Source organism: Pholcus phalangioides, unplaced genomic scaffold (assembly GCF_987345545.1).
Source record: "Pholcus phalangioides strain wild (caught in Gottingen) unplaced genomic scaffold, Ppha-v1.0 ptg000003l_1, whole genome shotgun sequence".
NCBI classification, from domain to species: Eukaryota; Metazoa; Arthropoda; class Arachnida; order Araneae; family Pholcidae; genus Pholcus; species Pholcus phalangioides.
This window is the reverse complement of record NW_028301596.1, coordinates 55,579,811-55,602,091: the sequence shown is the minus strand read 5'-3', so window position 1 is coordinate 55,602,091 and position 22,281 is coordinate 55,579,811. Positions and strand designations below refer to the sequence as shown.

Below are 22,281 nucleotides of genomic sequence, written 5' to 3'. Positions count from 1 at the left end.
TTATATATAATTTTTATGGCAGAATCTTTTTTTGTAGGCCTCTCTTCTTTACTTATCTATATCAAATTAGATTTTATTTTCCTTGAGTCGCCACGGAGCCCCTGAGAGGTGCACACGCAGCACTGGTTGAGAACCGCTGTCCTAAATAATACGGAAATCAATTTAATACACAGTAATTTTACCTAGGTTGATGTTAGCCCCAACCCTGGTCTAACGCATAATACGTTAGTACCAAAAAATCATGAATAAATTCAAGTTCCAAAAAAAAGATCAAGGGGAAAAATCAGGGATCTTTGAAGTGATAAGCAGATGCTCTTTCAATTACACTATCTGGAGAAAAAGGCATATGCCCTCCCAAAAACAAACGAAAAATTAAAATATATCAAGAAATGTCTTTTATATACTATTTTAATTAATTTGTTATTTAAATGCTTTTCGAAGGGTGGTAACTCAAAATTCCTTGGAAAGAAAATTATTGTTCCCACTCCAGAGATTGATCTTGCATACGACTCTGTTTAGAGATACTGGTAACAAATTGCAAAATCATCCAATCCCTAAAACAGAAAGCTGCACTTCCTTTTAAATAATGCTTAATAATGAGAGGGAGAAGAAAAGACAAGAAAACATGAAAATATTCAACACACACATCAAATCATTTAATCTGTACAGCTCATGACACGACATAAATGAAAAATCGAAAAATTTTATTTACAAAATAAGCATCATCTTCGTCTCGTAATAAAATGACTATTCGAATGGGTGTGGGGGAGCCATCGGACGTCTCCACTTCTCTTGTTGATGGTATTCAGTCATCGGCCGTCCTCCGATCCCACAAGTCCCTACACCAACTCTTCCATTAATGTTATCTGGAGAGGCAAATATACTTTTTTTGACGTGGCCTTTCTTGTTGAAAGCCTGTAAAAAAAAAAATTTAGTCAAGGAATTAGTTCTAGAAGAATGTCTCAGCACATTCACAAAAGAATAAAGTTTGGAGAATCTCAAAAATTTTTTTTTTATGTCATTGTGGAGTTTCTCATACATTAATACACTTTAGTATTGAATCCAGACCTGAGTGCAATATTGAGCAAAAACCAGTTTTCGAGAGGCTCAGCTCTTCAGAACCAGCTCAAGGGATGCACTCCCTATCTTTGTTAGAATAATTACTTAATTACTTGCAAAACAGATGTAGCTAATCATAAGAGAATTTTCGAACTGACATCTTTGTTTAACGCATTCAATTTTCAAGAGGAGAGACAACCCAGATGGAAATAATGGTGTCTACTAATCATGGGAAAAGTCGGAAAATAAAAGGGGGGGGGGGTCAGATTTTTTTCACAATCAATTATCAGATTTTCCCAGGAAGTTCTTGTGCTTGATTTTACCCCTGAAAATCCTTGACTTTTACTGGGCTATCCATCGTGAAAGTCTAATAGATTCCTGCAATCGTGCAGTGGCAATTACTTCTCAATACAGTATAATACTAATCTATCTAACAGGTCTTGGCGATTGGCTAGGGTTAATTCGCGAATGCAATAATATAATGAGTGCAGCATTGCAAAACATTACACCAATATTTTACCAACTTTTCCTATTTGATAATTTCTTTCTAAATAGATAAATTGCAAAAAGAAAAAAAAAAGACCAACAAGAGAATCCACAAGGAATCCCACCCATAAAATTTAGATTGGGGAAGAGGGAATTAATCATGCATATTCATCCATCATCAATTTACTTTTCTGATTTACAACATAAATGACAGCACCTCCTGACATAGGCGTTGGAACCCTCAGCTTCCCCTCCAATAAATTTTGTGAAAGGGCTGAGCTTTCCCCCAATAATTAATGAATGTACAATGCAATGCACACACGTATATGCAGGACGACTGACACATTTCAGCCCCTCAACGTTTTCTTCATGTCTGCGCCAAGCCTCCTCAGCACATAACACTGATGTAAGAGGATCATATTGAGGTTTTATGGTTCAAACTTGGCTCATGCTCTTTGTCAAAATCTTTTTTGAAAACTCTGTGCCTAGAAATACATGTGTAATTTTTTTCACAGATGGTGGCTCCAAATGCCAAATTTTATATTTGAATACTTCTAATTCATCAGCTGTAACATAGTTATTACCACTGATACAAAGCAACTTATTTGCCATTTCTGAGAGCAGCAGACACCGTGTTGGTCATCACTGCTATGGCAATAGAGTTCAGCAAAGCTCATTTGGTTGGACAAGCCAAAGAATAGTCAAGAAAAAGTCACCAAATTTTACTTTGGGCATGTAATAGACACCATGGAAATTGAATTGACAGTGTAGTAACTATCTAAACCAGTATTTCCCAAAGTGGGCAATGGAATGGTCCGGGGAAGGCGACAGAAGCTACGAGTATAACATACGATCCTATGAATTTGCTTGCGTCGGGGACGATGGAACAAAAAGTCTGGCAAACTATGATCTAAACCAGTGATTTCCAACATGGGCGACAGAATGTTCCGGGGGAGCCGTAGAAGCTATGAGTATAACATAAGATCCTATAGGTTAGATTGCGATGGGAGAAAAAATTTCTGAAGGGGGAGCAATTGGACAAAAAAAGGTTGGGAAACTGATCTAAACAATGGTGCTATGAATTAGCATAGGTGCTAATGCTTCTGATTTACTCGGAAGCCATTCCAGTTCTTTAGCCCTATTAAAATCTTCCAGTCAGAAACCAGATCTTCCGTATTTTCAAATCATTATAGAAAAATCTCAGAAATTCGCTTCACATAAGGAAAAATCTCTACTGAAAATCCCCCCCCCCCCAGTCCTTGCAAACCAATTGGTTGATCATATTTCTTTGAGAAAAATATGGGGAAAATCAGGATTCTAAATACAGGAAGTTGTCAATTATTGCTAAAATTGTCAATGGCAGGAAACGAAGTGCCACAAGTCACGTGTGGATAAAAATCGATTCTACGGAAAAAAACATTCAACATGTATGCAAGATAAATATTTATAGGCATAATAATTTATAAGTTGGCAAAATAGTTCTATATCTTTGATTTCAGAAAAAAATAAAAATTTGGATAGGCTTCATGGAAAAACTAGACATTTTCATAAAAAATTGTCGGGATGGTCAAAATTATGAAAAAGCACCAGAATATTCATCAAGGAAATACGAGTCATGGTCACACCCTATGCAATCTCGAAAAAAAATCCCCAATTCTTTTTTTTGTTTTGTATGAAATGTTTTTCAGCAGTGAAACATTTCATACAAAACAAAAAAAAAATTGGGGATTTTTTTTCGAGATTGCATAGGGTGTGACCATGACTTGTATTTCCTTGATGAATATTCTGGTGCTTTTTCATAATTTTGACCATCCCGACAAAATCTATGCATTATAATTTTATCAGCTCATAAAGAATAATTAATGTAAAATGTCTTTTTACTCTATCTAGTAAACAGAATTGGAGGAAACTGAAAACAGTAGCAATTTTAATGACTAAAATCACATAACTTGGAGCTATAACTGTCAATGGAATTAAAATATTTAAACACTAGCCTATATAATAAAGAAAAATTACATCAATTTTGCAACCAATCCAAACAAACATACCTTAGAATTGAAACTGTGCCACTTGAGTTTTTCCTTTTCTCTCTCTTCCTCGATCTGCTTCATACGCTGGGCTTTCTTTTGAGCTTTCTTCTTTTTATACTCTCGCTGAGCTTGGATCTGCATTTTCCTTAAAGAAAAAAAAAATCTATGAACTCATCATAATTCTAAAAAAAAATGACATGGAAGATTTCTGTCTTTGATATGCATTAACCAGGGTTAGGTTTTTGACATGACAAGTGTCAAAAACTGGTTAAAACTGCAAAAACCTAAATGAATGCTTTTGAATGTTTTGAACACAATAGGTATATAACATGATGAACTTACCTTTTTGCATACTACAATGCTTTATTTTTAAACAATTCTAATAATTAAAACAAAATATAATTATAATTTGCAATTTTAGACATGAGTCTAGAACATTTAAAATATAATTATATGGTTCATTTATCTAAACTACTCATTACCTGTGTTCAATTTGGTAAACCAAATAGTTTATTCAAAATATGTGTGATAGGGCATCAGTGTTAGGTTTTTGGCCTCAGAAACTATCTCAGCATTAAAACAGGTACAAACTAATTGTCAATGTTGCCAAACACTACTTTAACCTGATAGATATGTTAAATAACAAAACTTACTTTTATGAAAATTAAAGTGTTTTATGTTTTGAATTATGATTACAGAGTACATAAAATATCTATTTAGATATAAATTTTGTGATCTGACCAAAATTTTATAAAAATTCGTCTGTTAATACAATAATTGAACTCGTTTATGCTCACCCAAAAATAGCTTAGGTTAGCAGTTTTAAAGAATATTTTCACACAATCAAAGAAGAGCTGGCAGGACTTTATACCCAAACCATTGTTTTGCACATTCAGATACAGCTTCAATTGGAAAACCAACCACTGCATTATATAAATGCTAGTAAATATACCACATCAGTCAAACTTAGTTATTCTTACTTTTACACTAAGAACAAGCTAGAGGAGTTTCTTACGCATTATATACAATCAGAACACCGCCAAACTAAAGGACATTTCAGTCCTATAACTTAGTATTTTGATTACTAGATATATTCTAAGGTTATGCACAATAAGAGCATTGTTTTAAGCATCAGTGATTATCTATATAGGTAATTTAATAACTAAAATTAACACTACATATATGGTGTAAAAGTTTTTTAAACACTTGTCTGTAATAAAAAGAGTACAGTAGATGTTTATAAATATACACATATAGAAGCAGTTGAAGAAATTTTGAAAGGTCAAGAATCGTTTTGAATTGAATATCAAATCATTCCAGTTTCTTTCAGATTTTATGCTGTGCTTTATTCAAATTTTAAATTTTACCAGAAAAAATACATATATATTGTCCAAAATAATTCTGTAGAGAGTAGAAAATTATTTTACAATCATATCAACTATTTATTCTTTAACATTACAAGCAATTAAAATGTCTCCAATGGAAATTTTAAAAATAGGAATCGAAAAGCAATATGTGAGGTTCTTTGACATGACAGTTTAAACTGTCAAAAACTGCCATGCGTCGAAAACCTGCCAACCCTGGCATTAATCCCAGTTATCGACCTATTCCAGGCATCAGGTCGCCATGGTAACTAGAAAATCTGTAATGGTGTCTAAAATTGTTTATATGCAGTTGCTAAATTCAAACTTCAGAATTATGCAAAAGTTTTTATTCAAATTAACAAGTGCCCACAAATCAGCCTCAAAATGGTAATTAATGATTGTGTAAATTACCTGGTCATTACTTCTCAAATCAAAATCATCAACAAAAAATTGCCTTCGGGCCAAAAAAAAGGGACAGATAGACGCGGCTATATAGTAAGGGCCGTCTCATCCCTTTGAAGTTTCTCTTGCTGCCTTGGCTCAATGGGCGTGGTCTAGGATCAGGTGCATGACGTCACTTCTCGAACACCTTTTAACTAAAGAGTGACCTTGAAATGCCCGGGTAGCCAATGCCAATTAACCGGTCCTGTCAGAGCGATGACATCAGCTAATACAGGCTCTGCTGCGGCACGACGCTGAGGTTGCCCTTATTACATTGCCCTGAATTGTGGTACACTCAGGAACATGTGTGTACATGTGCTGTTAGAGTTATGCTTTTTTCATGCTATATTGGTGCTGTCATGTCTTCTGTATTTTATAGGGGAAATAACAAATTTCCATGTTATATAAATATCATGTTGCAGCTCTGCCTGGTCTCTGAAGAGTTTACACGTCATCTACAAATCTTAACTCCTTTTTTAAGATTTCCCTGATCTGCATTATAACTGGCAACAAAGAGTCACTGAACCTTCTAGAAATTGCCAGCTATTTCCAAGAAGAATATTTTTTTTTCCTGATTTTTTGCTTTACTCCAGAATCCGAGAATAATAAAGAAAACAAGAAAGAAAAATATTTTGTATTTTTAATCTATTACTTATTCTGTACGCACATTCCTATACTACTCTAGAAAGAGAGAAGGGGGGGAGGAGACACAGCCTCTCTTCTTGTATCAAACTTTGAACAAAAGCTGACTCCGTGCACTGGCAGCTGATCAACAGGTAGGGTGAGAGGGTAGAAAAGGGTCTCTAAGTCCTGTAGAAGTCAAATAATACACTATTTTAGATCAATTTAGTAAGGGGGGGGGGATGCTTAGCACCAATGAAATTTTTCTGATGCCTAAAATATTTTCCTGATTTGTCAAGATGTGCCTTATACAGGGGGGGGGGGGGGGGTCTTTCTTTTGCTGCTTGGAAGAGCAAAAGTGCAAAATATTGAGTGTGCAGATTCCATGAATGAAGGCATGGATTGGCCTGGACTAGCTTGAAACAAGAAATTTTCTTTCATCAACACATCACAATTACTGGGAGCTTTTACCATGAAAATATTTCTATTTACTGCATGCACCTCTACATGCAGAAAAAAGCTCAACTAGAACACCTAACATAATTGAGTTTTCTATTCATGAGTATACAAATAAGCTATGTTATTATTACCTAGACTTTGAATTCCCTTCTGAATATTCTGTGCCTTCACTGTCAACAGGCTTCAGTTGATGAACCTGCAACAAACAAAACACCAGAAATTTGAAGGGCTACTAATCTTGAAATTTGATACTATATCACATATGGTGGGAAGAAGGAAATATAACATTAGATCGGAATATGCATGGTTTTTGCTAAATACACAATACTCACCATAGTGACGTCTGTATTTTCATACTGAATAAAATTGACAGTACACTGTCCATCTTCTGTAACGTCTTCGATGACTGCCTCGTAGTATCTAACAAAATTGAGGAATTAATGAAAAATTATTCCAGTTATCAAAATAGCTAATCACAGGAACCAACAAGGATTTAAAAAAAAATAGTTATAGACCAATATCACAAACTGCTTATAGAAACTGCATTAAATGATAACAAAATCAACATCTGATTGTAAAAATAAAAGCACTACTGCCATGTCTTTTCATCATAAAATAAACATTTTGTGGCATTGACTTGGAAGTTGAAAGTGTACTGATTTGTTCAATGTGGTTTTATATCATAATGGGTGCAATTTTAATATGTTTTACAGAGATTTTAAGATTTTTCGGCTAATCAAAAATTTCATTTTAGGCATTTGATATTACTACAATTCGATTTTAAGAATCTCCAATTTACAAACAAACTATTTTTTAAGAACTGGTCCCAAACAGCATGCCGTAGAGCTAAGGTAAAATCTGCTCTATTTTACGAACTCTTATTTCTATCAACTCTTTGTTTTACTATATAACTTCGTTTTTCTTCTATTTTTATTTTATTCTTCCAGCCGCCTCCAAGTTTGTTGTAATTAAAAGTAAAATTTTTTCACTCTTCTGTGTGTCTTAAAAGAAGAGAGGGGAGGTAAAGAGTTCACCAATTTGGCATCACCAACATGCAAGTGTTTTGCAAACGCTTGCCAGGAAGGAGAGTTTGATTGTTGGTGGGGGGTGACTATGAATTAAAGATCTGTTGCCATTTTAATTCACTCTTTGCGCATTATGATTGGATAAACTAAACATACCATTTCAAAAATGGTATGATGAATGGTAGATTAATGATAGGCCATTTTTTCAGTCGAAAGTCTATCAAACTCTATTTCAGCCAAACGCTTTTCACCTACTTTACTTTTTACAATGTCAACAAAACAGAAAATACTGTGATTGGCAGTGGATGAAGAAAATATTTTGAAATAAATTAATGTGAGAGCTTTTATAAAGAGAGAAATCGCCCAAAAGTATGAGATTCAAAAAATTACATTGAGAGTCCTCTAATCATAGATCAGCAAAAGATTGTTTCTACAGCATGGTTCCAGCGGCGTGTTCCACCATACTGAAAATATTTCAGAAAAGCGAGATTCGCATGAAATGTTATCCTGCGTCAATTCTGTGGAATCTTATATTTACTAATATGTTGCGATGAAGCAAACAAAAGCGATTTTTATGGAAATCATCAATGAAGGTGAATGACTAACTCATTTTTTATTGAAACAAACAAGGCTTCCATAGCCACCATGTAAAGTAAAATTAATAGTTTTCAGGTTTTTTGGCCAATTCGCAGGCAACAAAGTTTTTATCTTTTGACGGTTCGCTTGCATAGATGGCAGACATTTTACGAAATGGCAGGAAAAAGGCTACTACTTATGCTTTCTCTCAGCTTGAGTCACACTGCTTCGTCTCAGTTGAGCATGAATTTCTTCATCGGCTGAATTTGTTTCCAAGGACTCACACCCATGCACTATCCAGAACGCTTAGAAACAACTTTAGCCAATGGGTAAAATTTTGCTCAACTGACCAATCCTGACAAAGTAGTGTAACTCAAGCAGGGAAAAGTTGTAAGTAGTAGCTTTTATCCCAGAATTACATAAGATTTCTTAAAAATGTTTGTTACACGTGCAAGTGAACTGTTGAAAGATAAAAACTTTGTTACGGTGGCCAAAAAACCCGAAAACTATGAATTTCATTTTTTATTTCCCGCATTGTTTACATTCTCTCTCCTATTTACAAACTTTCGATTTTACGAAGTAATTATCAAGTCTGCATGGGTTCATAAAAATGAGCATTGCCAATATTTTGTTTCTAAATGAAGGTAATTTAGCCCAAACCTGTACAAATATTCACATAGTCTTTAAGGTGATGCTTCATCTAATAGTTCCCCACATTCACAGTCTTTAATTCATGAAGTTTAAGATCTGGTAGTTTTGTACGGGAAAGATGAGGATTGGAGTATATGACCTATAGCAGCAAATCAAAGAAACCTGAAATTGCCCACCAAAAACTCAGCAGATGGAATTCAAATATTTGTAATAGTACAGTTCATAAATATTCTGTGGAATGGTCTCAGAAAAACTGAGAAGATCTATATTCATGTAATCGCTTCTGAAGCCAAACAAATTCATCTAATTAGTCTTATTTGTCTATGGCCGCAATAAAAATTGTTAAATAGGCTGGGGGGTCAGAAATGGAAGTATTTTCATCAATTGTCAGCCTTCAAAATACACCAGCGCTTGACAAATACCCAGCAATATGATGCCAGACTAAAAAAATAGGCATTGACACATTATGGCTAAATTGAGGTCTGAAGACCACATTTTTTACAATTTGTGCAACATTGTCAACATGGAAAATACCGCAGTATAGAAATAGCCTTAAAAAAATTATTTTGACTGTTCTACCCGAGAAAAAAATTAAAAAAAGTTGGCTCCTAGAAAACTTGGATGGTGCCTAATTCCTTTTTTATTTGTCAAGTCCTGAAATGCACATCAGAAGGGAGCAAAGGGCACATCTATATGCAGCAAAGATCATTTACCGATGCATATAGATGCCACTAAAACACATAATTATTTTGCCTCCAAAGCAGCCAAACTTGATATATAAGGACAGAATTTTCAGAATATTCTCACATAGAGATGTGGAGAGAACTCAGAGAACGAGAATATTCTCCTGGATGTAAAAATTGGAGAATAATCGAGAGAATATTAATTTTTCTTTTAAATAATTTAAATTTTTTTACTAATTTTGTTTATATTGTGAAATATAAATCAGTTTTATTACCTGAAACATTCACAACAAAACAATTTTTGGTATAATCACCCCCCCCCCCCATGAAAGCTTTTAGTTTCGGGGGGGGGGGTAGTTTAGTTTCTCCGGGTCATGATGAGAGGTTTTAAAAGTTTGGTTATAAAGATTTTTAGAAACCTTTAGATTAAAACCTTAAAAAATTATTTTAAAATTAGATACACTTTCAGAAATAAGTTCACAACAAAAGAAATTAAACCATAGTTGTTTGATAAAGGAAGCTCTTCTAATATAATCAACTTCATTCTAAGATACAGAACTGTTGTTTTTTTCAATGCACATACACTTAAATTCTGTATCACTCACATTTCTTTAAAAGTTGTGCAATTCAGCCCTGTTGGTTTAATTTCATTGCTTTCAAACTTTAATATTGTGGTCTACAAACTTCAAATGCCTATCTTCTTGATGGGAAGAGAGACGGTGGCAGAGAATATTCTCTCAAAGGACTACTATTAGAAGTTACTAGAGAATATTCTTATCAAAAATAACAATTATTCTCAAGTTATTTATCGAGATTTAATAAAATACATGTTATTACATATATTCTTGATAATACTCTCTGGAAAGATTTCGGTAACTGAAGAATATTCTCATCGAGGAGAATATTCAAGAATATTCTCTGGAAGGACTATTAATAACAACTTCAGAATAATTCTTATTATTTTCTATAAGAATATTCCCCAGTAATTTATGAAAGTAGTCCTTCCAGAGAATATTCTCAAGGATATTATATGTAACTATATTATAAATAACAAGAGAATATTCTCATCAAGAATGTATTAGAATATTCTCAAGTTATTTATAATAGTAGTCCTACTCCGATACTACATATGAGAATATTCTCTGAAAGATTATTCTCGAGAATTTTACATCTCTATTCTCACGAAAGCAAAAAGTTTAAAAAAGCCTTTTTCTTTTGTTGCAAAGAAAATTCTCATAATTTCCAAAAACTTCATTTACTATGTGGAAAGATTTAGAAGTTCCTAAACTCATTTAATGACAAAAGGAAAAACTTTTTGATGCATTTCGATAGTTTCAATTTTGTTTACTGTCAGATTTTAATTTATAGTTTTAAATTACTAAGCAATAAATTTTTATAGTACGTTACACTTTCATTAAAAGAGGATACATTGGTGTCAAAATGATACTTTGACTATTTGAGGTTTAGGACAGTAAAATCTATGTGTTCTGAAAAAAACTCCAAACAGAGTTTGTGATATCCAAAATGAAAACAAACACTCAAGATACCATCTCTAACACACATATGCTATCAATGTTAATGAAAAATTGGTTCATATGGCAACACTTACTGTCCATCTTCTGACCACTGGGCCATACAATGATCTCCAGCTTTCCATTTGAAGGGATAACCCGCTACACTATCCTTTATGAAGCTATCTGATGTTGACGGTTTTGCTGAACTTGGTTTGTTAGCACAAATCAGATCAGTGGTGAGCTGGATGACTTCCTGGAAAATAACACAACCAAAAAATGCATTAATACTTGTACGTGGAATAATAAAAATTCTCATTTACACATATAATCCTAGATGCTGCAATTATTCAAGACATATGGCATACTATATATGCTTCACAATCTTTAACCTTCCGTCAAGTGCAGACCTGATGTAATAAAATCAATTGTGCCGTATAAAGCATCAATTAAAATAATAGAGTCATAAGAAATAGCAAAAGAGGATAAATTTGAAGGGAGGGAAAAAAGAGATGCTTCTCAACTTGATCACGTATGCCCGACGAAAGGTTAAATAATTGCCAAAAAAACATTGATGTTTTGAAAATTACATAAATAGTTGACACGTTTGCAAATCAGCTTCATCAAAATAGCTTCTCATTCACAGTCAATGTATTATTGCAAGACTCATACAAAAAACTCTACAATTACACTCATAAATGAATGTAGAAAATAACTATATACTGATAAAATATCTTGGACAGAGACAAATATCATATCAAACTACAAGGCACTCATACACGTATCATTTACACCTGGGCTTGATAAATCACAAAAAAATCTTAGGCACCAGAACAAGTTTTACAAAGTCAAGAAAAAAGCGAAAAATTCCCCCTTCCCTAAGAAAATAAGATAAAAAAAATGTTTCTTTTGACTTCTTCCAGGACATAGTGATCCCTCTCATTCAATGTAGATAGATACATCAACATAAATGCCAAAATATTCAAAATATTGTGTTTGTACTCCAATTTTATAACTACACATAGGAAATTTTACATGCCAATACAAATTTTTTTTTGTTGCCACAAAGACCTGGAATTTGTCAAGTCCTGGTTTATGTTATGTACAGTACATTTTACATATATAATGCAAATAACAAGAATTCTATACCATGAAAATGTGAAATTGAACAGAAAATATAAATGACACCAAAATATGAACTCTTATATCAATTCTGGGGTCCCACAAATGTTTGAAATGAAAGAAAATGGTCCATAGAGAGACCCATGCTGTTATTATTCAATAATTCTTCCAAATAGCCACTAAACCAGGGCTTGATAAATCTCAGGTGCCAGGTCGACTAGAAAATCGTTATTGAGAGCTAAAGTTTTTTATATGTGATTGCTAAATTGGAGGACACCCACAGTTCTGCGAAATGTAAAACTGGTTTTTGAGGCAGAGCTGCACAATGCATGGTCAATGTGGATGGTGAACAGCTCAAAATTATGTACCCCCGGTATCATCGTAACACAATCCACAAGAAGTACGCATGTCAAAGAAACTGGCTCATTCTTGTGCATTCCATTTGGACAGCGTTTTCTTCTTCATCACTGTATGGTGCAACGATCAGTACTACACACACTCCACATGGAACAAGCTGTTCAACTTCTCCAACCTTGCTTCAGGCAAAGTGGTTCTGCTACTCTGTTTTAAGCCACTACGAGTTTTTTCACACTGTGGTATTGCTTAGTACAACGGGTGTGGAACAACAAAATTTTCTGATTTCATTACATCATATCTTTTAATATGGGAAAAAGTTATGGAGTTCCAGGGGAGTAAAAAACATTATTTAGGGCTATGTTTCTTGAGGAAAAAACCATGTTTGGCTCCTAAGAAATTTGGCTGGCGCCTAAATACTTTTTCAATCTTTCAAGCCTGGCATTAAACATGGCCTTTTTTTGCAAGTAGGTTAATTATTTGACTGATAATCATTCGTGGCCAGATAAAATCTAATTTTTGAAAACTGCTAACCCTTGCCTATGCTGGGATAAGACCCAGCATTGGTGCCTAAAATTTTCTATGTGTGACTGGTACATCAAAATCTGAAAAAATTATTTTTGGAATACAAGTGGGCACAACTACCAATACCAAAAAGATCAGTGAGTTGCAAAAATAAGGAAAAAGGCCACAGATTTCTATAATTTGATGCTGATTTGACATTTCTCACAACAGAGTTTCAGCCCAAAAAATCCACGATCAAATTCTGTATAAATATCTCCTACAATATATCATTTAATGAAAATATGATTCTTTCCCCCCCCCCTTCCTGTCAGCAAACATGCTTCTTTTTAAAAAAATTTATGTTCGCAGATTTGATTAATCATGTATGGACAATTTTAGAATGCCAATTTTTGGTGCACTGTGCGCTTGAGTTATCAAGACCTGATATTTTAGCATTCATTAATTATAATATAGACTGATTATTCAGCTACTAGAAAGAAATATTTAAACTTACAAATAATTAAGACACTTTTTTATAACAAAACCACTAAATCAGAATGTGATGATAATTGTTTACAAACACGCACATCAACAAACTCCCCTGGCACCCAACCTTATTTCAAACAAGAATAAGAAAGCATGAATCTGCATAGGTAATACAAAATTCATTTTCACTGTTTATAAAATTGCATTTGAACATTTAGAATTACACAGTAACATAGTAAACGATTCATTCAGGAGTTTTGAAAAAAATAAGAAGTTGAAAAAAAAAAAAAAAAAAAAATTAAAGATCGCATAGCATGAAAAGTCAATAAGAAAGACAACAACTCTTACTGTGATAGCCAATCTCAGAACTGTGCAGCTATTGTAAACTTAGATCCCGGTCACATTATGAATTGGCCTTGAATCAAAACATGTGACCCTACACATCTACACAACATCCCCAATAGAACTAAAAATAGACACTCAAAAAATTTAACAAAAAACTTTTTGGGCTTCTTAATACAAATGACACAAATAAAACATGCTCAAAACTTACTGCTGTTATTGACAAAGTAGATGCCACAATTTCTCAAGAGAATTTTTCTACTTTCATCTGTCATAAAAAGCATTTTGGCTGCAACATGAACCACATCAATTTTAAATCAAATCAAACTTCAAATATCATATGATGCTTTTCACAATGATTTTCTCGCTACAGGGAAGTTATAAATCCCCCCACTAACTAACCCAGCTTTATTTATTTATTCTCCTCAAATTTAACACATTCACGTTCTTTCTCCAATACCCTATTATAAGTATATATATAGTTTTAAGACTTACTACACAGTTGATATGTTTCCTATAAACATCAACCATACTTTTCAGATTTCATCAATACATACCATAACGTATACAAGAGTTGACTGTGACTTCAGTTAATATATTTAAAAAAACCTATTAAATTGCCTATTCCATTCTTTCATATCTTTGAAGCATCAAAAAATACAAGGTGCAATCAGAAGGCTCTCGAAATGTCCCTACAGAAAACGAAGACGTAGAATTGTGGAGACATGCTGCTAGAGGAGATGTTGACCTGTGACCTTGTGAGTCATGAAGCCAAATACGCATGTGCCAATTTTTGGAATCGCGAAATCCGAAGAGTCTCCTGAGGCCCTGTGCCTATAGACCAGATCAAAAAAAAAACTGAAGAAATAAAAAACAATTAATTAAAATTGATTGCACCCATGATGTTTTGAATGGTCTAGTGACTTTTGGCAAGTCATAAACTACCAGTGTCCAAAGGTTTGAAACTAGAGGCAGTTCCCATGGCGATCATAATTCTACCTTGAGGGAATAAAATAAATAATCAAGACGACTATCATATTTTTATAATTATAGTAAATATCATATTTTTGTATTTTTTATATATTCTTGGGTTTAATTACAGTAATTTCTTCAGAATTTATTTCTTTCATCCCATCATTTATTAGTTATTTATTCATGTTTAATAACATAAGGTCTTCAAAGGTAGGGCTGTGCAACCAAATTTCGGACTACTGACGACTCCTGTTTTAACAAATTATTTTCGCAGCATTTTATTAATTTCTCTTCTCTACTAGTTACAAACAATGCTACAAGAATGTTTTTTCCCCCTTCAACTTTCACACCATTATGATCATTGTTTTATACAACAAATGTTTTATTGCTATCCATTACCTGTAAATCTTTTTGAAGCTTGAGAAGTTCATCATTTTCTGGTTCATTTGTTAACGCAGCTTCAACCTGAAATTTAAAATATATATATATTTATTTAAATATGAAATTTGAGTGTTAGCAAACACTTATGAATAACAGAGAAATATAAACACCAAACTAATCGACCAATTTTGGAGAATGAGTTGAAGAATAAATTAAAACTGTAAGCAATGATAATCCTCCTATTGATTATGGCAGCTAAAACCTGATCAGTTAATGAAATCATTCAAAAGGTGACAGTTTGGTAGACTTTAACAACAGAATAAAAGCCAAACCAGGCGATTATTTACAAAAAGAAAAAAAATTAACTTGTGATGGCAAAATCTAACTTAACATTTACGAAAAACTTACAAGCAGCTATACTTTGGCAATACAGGCCTATTGATATACAGCACAGGCCTCACTTATCTGGCATACTCCACTTATTATACAAAGTGTGCAAAAATCATAGGTAAATCCAACTGACGTCTATGGAGCTTTCAACAACTTAATATTTGAACATGCCTGCAACTGAATGCAGGACCTTCTTATCCCAGACAACCTACCGGCAACGGCAGCAGATATCCTTAGAGATATAGAAGTAACCATGGAATGGCTCATAAAGCCCTCTCTAAAAGAGCATCTCAGGGCTCGGGTCCATTCTTCTGGAACGTGGTTCTTGACACATCTTTACATTAACAGGTTAATGAAAAAGGACGAAAAAAGTCTGCGCGTCGGCAAATGCCGTCGTAGGCACCAACATTATGTATGGCAGCGACAGCGTTTGCCGTCGTAACCACTTGACTGGTTAAACCCTGATGTTTGTATCATATTTGTGTAGAGACACATTAATATGAATCTCATATTTGAATGTATATTATCAATATCAAAGTACATACATCATTAGGGGTCATTTGGACCCCATGATAGGAACACCAATTATTTTTCCCTACTTGTATTTCAGAATTTCTTTCGCACGACCCTGCCCTCAGGGGCAAATCAGCGGAAACCATGTAAGCGACAGAGCCTGGTAGTGCTTGGTATGTTCGGTGTAACTCAGCTAAGAAACTCAGCCCCAGGATCTGGGTCCAATGTGGTTATCAACCTTGTGTTTCATGGCCCCTTAGTGTCAATAAGAGGATGTCCATGGCCACCACCCCCCCCCCCCCATAAATAAACTAAAGACAACAGATCCCTTTACAAAATAATATTCAGTGTATTGCAATGTAAAAAAAAATGAGCGTTTTCTCAACTAAGCTCATGGACCCAATAAAATATATTCAAGGACTCCTGGTTAAAAAGCACTGGTCAGCATGAACAGGTTGAACATTTCCCCAGAGACGCCCCCACCACCAAACTACATAACAAGCATCTGACCTTATGCCCTATGGGCCCCCACTCCTCATCTAGAAATCCCTTAAATTCAGGTCGGACATGCATAACATCCCTTTTCAAATAAAGAAAAGCGCTTTAACTTTCCCCCATTACTGGAATCAAGTTTCATAATCAGGAATACATTCGAAAAAAAGATTCAAAATTTTAATCACTACAGTGCAATTTTGAGAATAAAAAAAAGGGGAAATTTTTGGAATAAATCACAATTTTTCACCTGTTGCAACTGAATTTGGTAGCTTTGCAAGCTGGACTGCAAATCTTCGGTCGCCATTTCCCTTCCACAGGACGTAATTAAATTTTTGGACGGCTGCGAACGATTGGTCTGTAAAACCGTCTGCCACAAGCAGACAATGAATTCAAAAATCGAGCAGTCAAAGCCGTCTCAACAAGTTTCAACCGATCGTAAACAAGAAAAAAAGGTATGTCGTTTGTTTTTCAGTTCCTCAGTAGGTATAGAGTTAATCTGTATCTATATGTCATTTGCTGCATGCTCTTATGTCAATTATTCATGAGGTTTTATCGTATGATGTTTTGTTAATGGTTTCAAGCTGTTTTGTTCAGGTTGCATGCTGTTCTGTTCGTTTTTACAAGCTGTTCTGCCATTTGTTGCATGCTGTTTCGTCAATGATTTCAACCTGTTTGCTGATTTCATCGGAACAGCTTCGGTATAGGGGACAGGTTGGCGATTTTCGGCGACTTTTTTTTTCGGCGCCAAATATGTCCGACGACTCCATCAGAAGTCGCCAAGGCCGTTAGACACATTACGAGCGCCAAAAAAAAAAATCGCCAGCATAGAAAACAATATGAAAAATATAATGAAACACAAGAGAAATGGAAACGTAAATAACAGCTGAATTGAGCGAGCATAAAAATGCTAAAACCAACAAGCATAATTATAATAAAAAAATAATTATAAATGAAAACCCGGACTCTCTTTCCGGGAATCCGGGTTCTTACAAATAAACAACGGTCCTGCATGATGTATAAATAAATATATTCTATGTATTATAAATTAAAACCCGGACTCTCTTTTCGGGAATCCGGGTTCTTATAAATAAACAACGGTAAAATAAATAAATAAAATAATAACGATGCAGGGGCATCCTGCATGTGGAAAAGAATAAATATTGGAAAATATTAAAGATACAACCTGAGGGAAAATATATCCAAAATAATTCGGAATTCCAATAATTCCAATTAATCCGACACACACACACTACATCATATATACGGAAGGAAGAGAAAATATGAAGAACTATCCCAACGGTTTTTCAAAACACTGCGGCTATATAAGGTGACGTCATTTGGAAGAAAAAAAGAGAGAGAATAGAATGGAAAAAAGAGAAAATGGCAGTAAAACCCGTTTGAAAGACGCGCTAGGAACACGGAAAAACAACCACCAGCGCCACTGCCTCGCAGAATTCTTCGAATATTCTGGAACAACGACAACCCAGCAGAACAACAACAAACCAGAGCGCGCCAACGATGGCAACTTATCGCCGGAAAAAAGTCACCAATTTGGCGTGTCCCCTATATCGAAGCTGTACCCATATTTTTTTAAATATTTTTATCATAACCATCTTATTCACTTTTTTGTTTCCCTCACTGCAACTATAAGTTCATGAATATTGTAATTTAATTGAAGTATATTCTCAAAATTTATAATGAGTTGGGATCAAGCATAACCTAGGTCTTTATAGATATAAGCGCAAAGTTATTGAAAGTATTTGGGGATGGGCGATGCTGAACAGCTGTAGTATAATACATTTTAGCGATTTGGCAGTGATTTTTCTTTGGTGAGAAAAACGTCCGGAATCATGACGAGAAGTCGCCAAGAGTGAAACGAAACATTAATTCACTAAACTAAATTTTAAGTTGTCAAGTGCTCTAAAATCTGTCCCAATGTAAGTAACAAAATGATGAATACTCGCTCATTGCATAATATGAGACCACACCCACTGGCCATGCACATCGTTCCTAATTAATCAAAAAATAGACTGGACTCTATCCTACTTTACCTCTAAATCACTTTCCAACTAAACCCATTTAAACGGGCCTCAATGTTAGCATACACTCTGAAGTGTGTGATGACTCAAAATTTAGTTAACTACTAAATCGTAACACATGCGCATGTAAACTGACCTGGAACCATGCTTTAAGATGTCTTTCTTGCCAAAGAAAAAAAGACCCAACACTGCCAAAAAGGGATAGTACTATGGCTGTTAAAACAAAAAAAAATGAACGGCAATAACAAAACAACATTTTTAGACTAAATAAGGGATCAAGATTGAAAATCTTGATCTCTGGTTGCATCAAGATTTTCAATCTTGATGCAACCGAGACCAGATACAGGATGGAAAATAATAAAAACCAGGACTCTAATAATACAATTAGGGCAAAAAGAAAGCTGCCTGGGATTGATCAAAAACAGTCTCTGGGTTCAACAAAAACGTCATTGCAGGATTAAAACTATAAGGGTATAGTATTCAAAAAATAATTAACAAAAACAAAAATTTGAAATGTACAACCTGATATAATGATGTTTTAATCCAACATGAAAAACTATATAACATGTTATATCGTTTTTCATGTTGGATTAAAACATCATTATATCAGGTTGTACATTTCAAATTTTTGTTTTTGTTAATTATTTTTCAGTTGAATCCCCAGCGTCAAAGGTGGATTCAACTGATCTAATATATATATATATGTATATATATGAATTGACATCATCATCATCATGCCCCCCCCCCCCCAGACTTCCAAGTCAATCTCCGCCTATGGGAGTGACATCACCTTCAGTAAAAAATGAATGCAACCCAGAAGCCTAAAGAAATAATAGCGTAAGAAACACCTACAAAACACAGAAAAAAATGGCAGACCATCGCAGATCAGGAAGAAAAGCGCCTACAAGCTAGAAAAGTCACCCAAAAAAAAGGGATTATGCTATAACTGTTCTGGGGCTGCTAGAACTGATGGAAGAAATAATTCTAGTATAAATAAAAAAAAATAGTAATTTTTTCTAGAATAAGTGAAAAAGTAATTATTCTGGAATAAATGAAAGAAGATTAATAGTTCTAGAATAAATGAATAGAATAAGTGAACAGTAATTCTAAAATAAATTAAAAATAATTCTGCAATAAATAAAAAATAATAATTCTAGAATAAATGAAAAAATAATTCTGGAATAAATGAAAAAATAATTCTGGAATAAATGAAAAAATAATTCTGGAATAAATGACAGAAATAATTCTAGAGTAAGTGAAAAAATGATTATTCTGGAATAAATTAAAGAAGAGTAATAATTCTAGAATAAATGAGAAACTATAATTCTGGAATAAATGAAAAAAATAAATATGGAATAAATGACAAGAAATAATTCTGGAAAAAGTGAAAAAATTATTATTCTGAAATAAATGAAAGAAGAGTAATAATTCTAGAATAAAATGAATATATATAGAATAAGTAAAAGAAATAATTCTGGAATAAATGAAAGAAATAATTCTGGAATAAATGAAAGAAATAATTCTGGAATAAATGAAAGAAATAATTCTGGAATAAATGAAAGAAATAATTCTGGAATAAATGAAAGAAATAATTCTGGAATAAATGAAAGAAATAATTCTTGAAACAAATAATTTCAGAATTAATGAAAAAAAATATTAAAGGTTGAAGACCGCAGCAGCAGAGTCTCAAGGTAATCTTTGGTGAACAGGACTGATGCCACCTCGGATTATCCGAAAAATAATAGAAAATGCTTTAAATGATAATTTTACTTTTAAAAAAAGACAAGCAAAAGCAACAGTAGTATACTTACTGTATTTGCAACATTTTCAACTGTTCCGCCTCTATCCGGTCTTTGTATAGCTTCAAACTTAGGCTGTGCACATAGTGAGGCGACCAAGAGGTATGGGAGTGCGTAATAGAGACTAACATAGAAAATAATTTTATTGTTTTATTCTACACTGCACATACTGGAGGAGTGAGACAAAATAGAGAAAGAGGCTGCTCAATGTGGTGCAGGAGTTGAACAAACGTGTTGGTTTTCACCTCTTTTTTAAAATTTATTGATCATCACGTATTCCCAAGAGATCTTTACGATCTGTCCAGGGAATTTGTTAATGTTAGTAAACATCCATGCCCAAACCGGGATTTGCACCCAGACCTGCATAGTCAGAGTCTAACTCCCCTAACCGATCGACTGCCAGGCAGCAGTCCTTGATCTGCTGATTGGTCCACATTTCTCCCTTTTTTCTTTCCCTTTCTGCAGAGGAATCATCATCACTCCGTTACATTTCAGAACCTCTTTGGCCATTTTCTCTATCATCCTTCTCTTTCACTATGTGAGAGGACATCTCTTCCTCTACCCCTATAAATTTTGTTGTTCTTAGTCACAGTTCTTGGACCTCTTACCTGTTCACTCTACTATGACTGCAGCCTTAGTTATTATAAAAACAAACTTTCTTTTACTTGTGTTTTTTGAAGGCATTTCGCATTATCTCACAGAGTAGAGATCATAGTCATAGGATGGTGTTCAGGAAATGAAGGGTGAAAAGGGTGCAAAGATGAGAGAGTGATTGAGAATAGTTGGAGGATGGGATTAATGGTGGACGCTGCTGAGACACTGATAGCTTGCAACTGCTTTTCCAATGATTTTACGTAAGCAGTGGTGGTCAATGCCATTGTCTACCATTACCAAGAAAAATGTCATACTTTCTCATCATTCCTCAAAAGTTAAAATGGTCTACATCTATTCAAGGGAGTCTAATATTTCTTTACACTAGTTACCCATTATAGGACTAAGGGGTTCCCAGTCCCTTTCAAACTGAAATTGCTGTACAATACGTGCATACTATTTAGTATTCCTGGCGGGAAAAAAATGAAGTTTCGTTCTTGGAGGAAAAAAAATAGAATAAGGGTCTCAAAGAAGGAAATTCAAAAATTTTCAGTGCCTTAGATGATCCGGAAACTCAAACTTTCAAGACTATTGCACAACGATAAAACTAATGAAATCAATAATTATTTTCATGACATAAATTAAAACCTTTGCAGATTTTTTCAACTGTAATTAGCAACTTTTCTTGAATCTGATAAATTTTTAATCACATTTTTTTTTTTAAGCTCAAATTGGCAACTTTACTTGTCTTTGACAAATTTTCTGCGATAAATGGAGATATCTGTATGGATTCTCTGTATTTTTATAAAGGAAATGTGGTCAGACTAGACATTTATCATGCTATGTGTATTGATACTCTTCTACCGGAATGCCTTTCTCATGCCAGACGGAACCTCTTGGCAGGCCACCGATTCTGCATCCGTTTTAAGTTAATACTGCCAAAAAAATTTAACATGATTTCCCCAATTGATTAAGTTCAATATATTTTTCCCCCTAACTACTTATTTTAGATGCTATCTTTGGCAAGGCTGCGTGTCAGATCCTGCATCGCCCCATTGGTATGTGCCAGTAGGACATGCCATTACACGAAGAGGGATCGTGAAAGCTTATCTGTCAAGAAGGCGAGGCTACTCTACCAGAGCAGGAAAAGAGGGATGTTAGAGAACGACTTGCTTCTTAGGTAAAAATCATGTCTTGAAATATTCTAATATATAATTTCTTGATATATCTACACTTAAGCTAAAGCAATAAAACTAGCTTCCAAATATAACATTTGTAGGCAGTACTGCACAGGTGCCAAATCAACAGGGTGCTATGAACTACGTGTATAGACACAGATATTTCTTAATCACGTATTGAACTCATGTGTGATATTGCTCATAATATC

The 22,281-nt window shown here is 34.1% G+C and overlaps 2 protein-coding genes across 3 annotated transcripts in view; one reads left to right on the top strand and one right to left on the bottom strand.

Annotated features, from left to right (window-relative positions):
- Nucleotides 1–634: 634 nt before the first annotated feature.
- On the bottom strand, nucleotides 635–16,821 carry Spf30 (survival of motor neuron-related-splicing factor 30). The gene is made up of 7 exons (XM_089250763.1): nucleotides 16,713–16,821; nucleotides 15,086–15,151; nucleotides 11,005–11,162; nucleotides 6,793–6,880; nucleotides 6,592–6,656; nucleotides 3,594–3,720; nucleotides 635–915 (listed from the first exon to the last, which is right to left on the bottom strand). The coding sequence occupies exons 1-7, from the start codon at nucleotides 16,767–16,769 to the stop codon at nucleotides 748–750; spliced, it is 729 nt and encodes a 242-aa protein (XP_089106889.1). The 5' UTR covers nucleotides 16,770–16,821; the 3' UTR covers nucleotides 635–747.
- Nucleotides 16,788–22,281, top strand: part of LOC149088915 (succinate dehydrogenase assembly factor 2-A, mitochondrial-like) — a 19,719-nt gene continuing 14,225 nt past the window's right edge. The window contains exons 1-2 of one of the 2 annotated variants that reach the window (XM_089250782.1): nucleotides 16,788–16,917; nucleotides 21,905–22,074. In XM_089250782.1, coding sequence (XP_089106908.1) covers nucleotides 16,849–16,917; nucleotides 21,905–22,074 — 239 coding nt within the window. In that variant the 5' untranslated portion in view covers nucleotides 16,788–16,848. Of the gene's footprint in view, nucleotides 16,945–21,904; nucleotides 22,075–22,281 lie in introns of both variants that reach the window. The other variant, XM_089250774.1, reaches the window with a different exon arrangement.

Excerpts from the sequence above, each read along its gene's own strand:
- Spf30 (XM_089250763.1), bottom strand. The coding sequence starts at position 16,769 with ATGGCGACCGAAGATTTGCAGTCCAGCTTGCAAAGCTACCAAATTCAG. Across the intron at positions 11,163-15,085 it reads AGCTTCAAAAAGATTTACAG|GAAGTCATCCAGCTCACCAC; the intron begins GTAATGGATAGC and ends GTTATTTTCCAG. Across the intron at positions 6,657-6,792 it reads AAAATACAGACGTCACTATG|GTTCATCAACTGAAGCCTGT; the intron begins GTGAGTATTGTG and ends TGTTTGTTGCAG.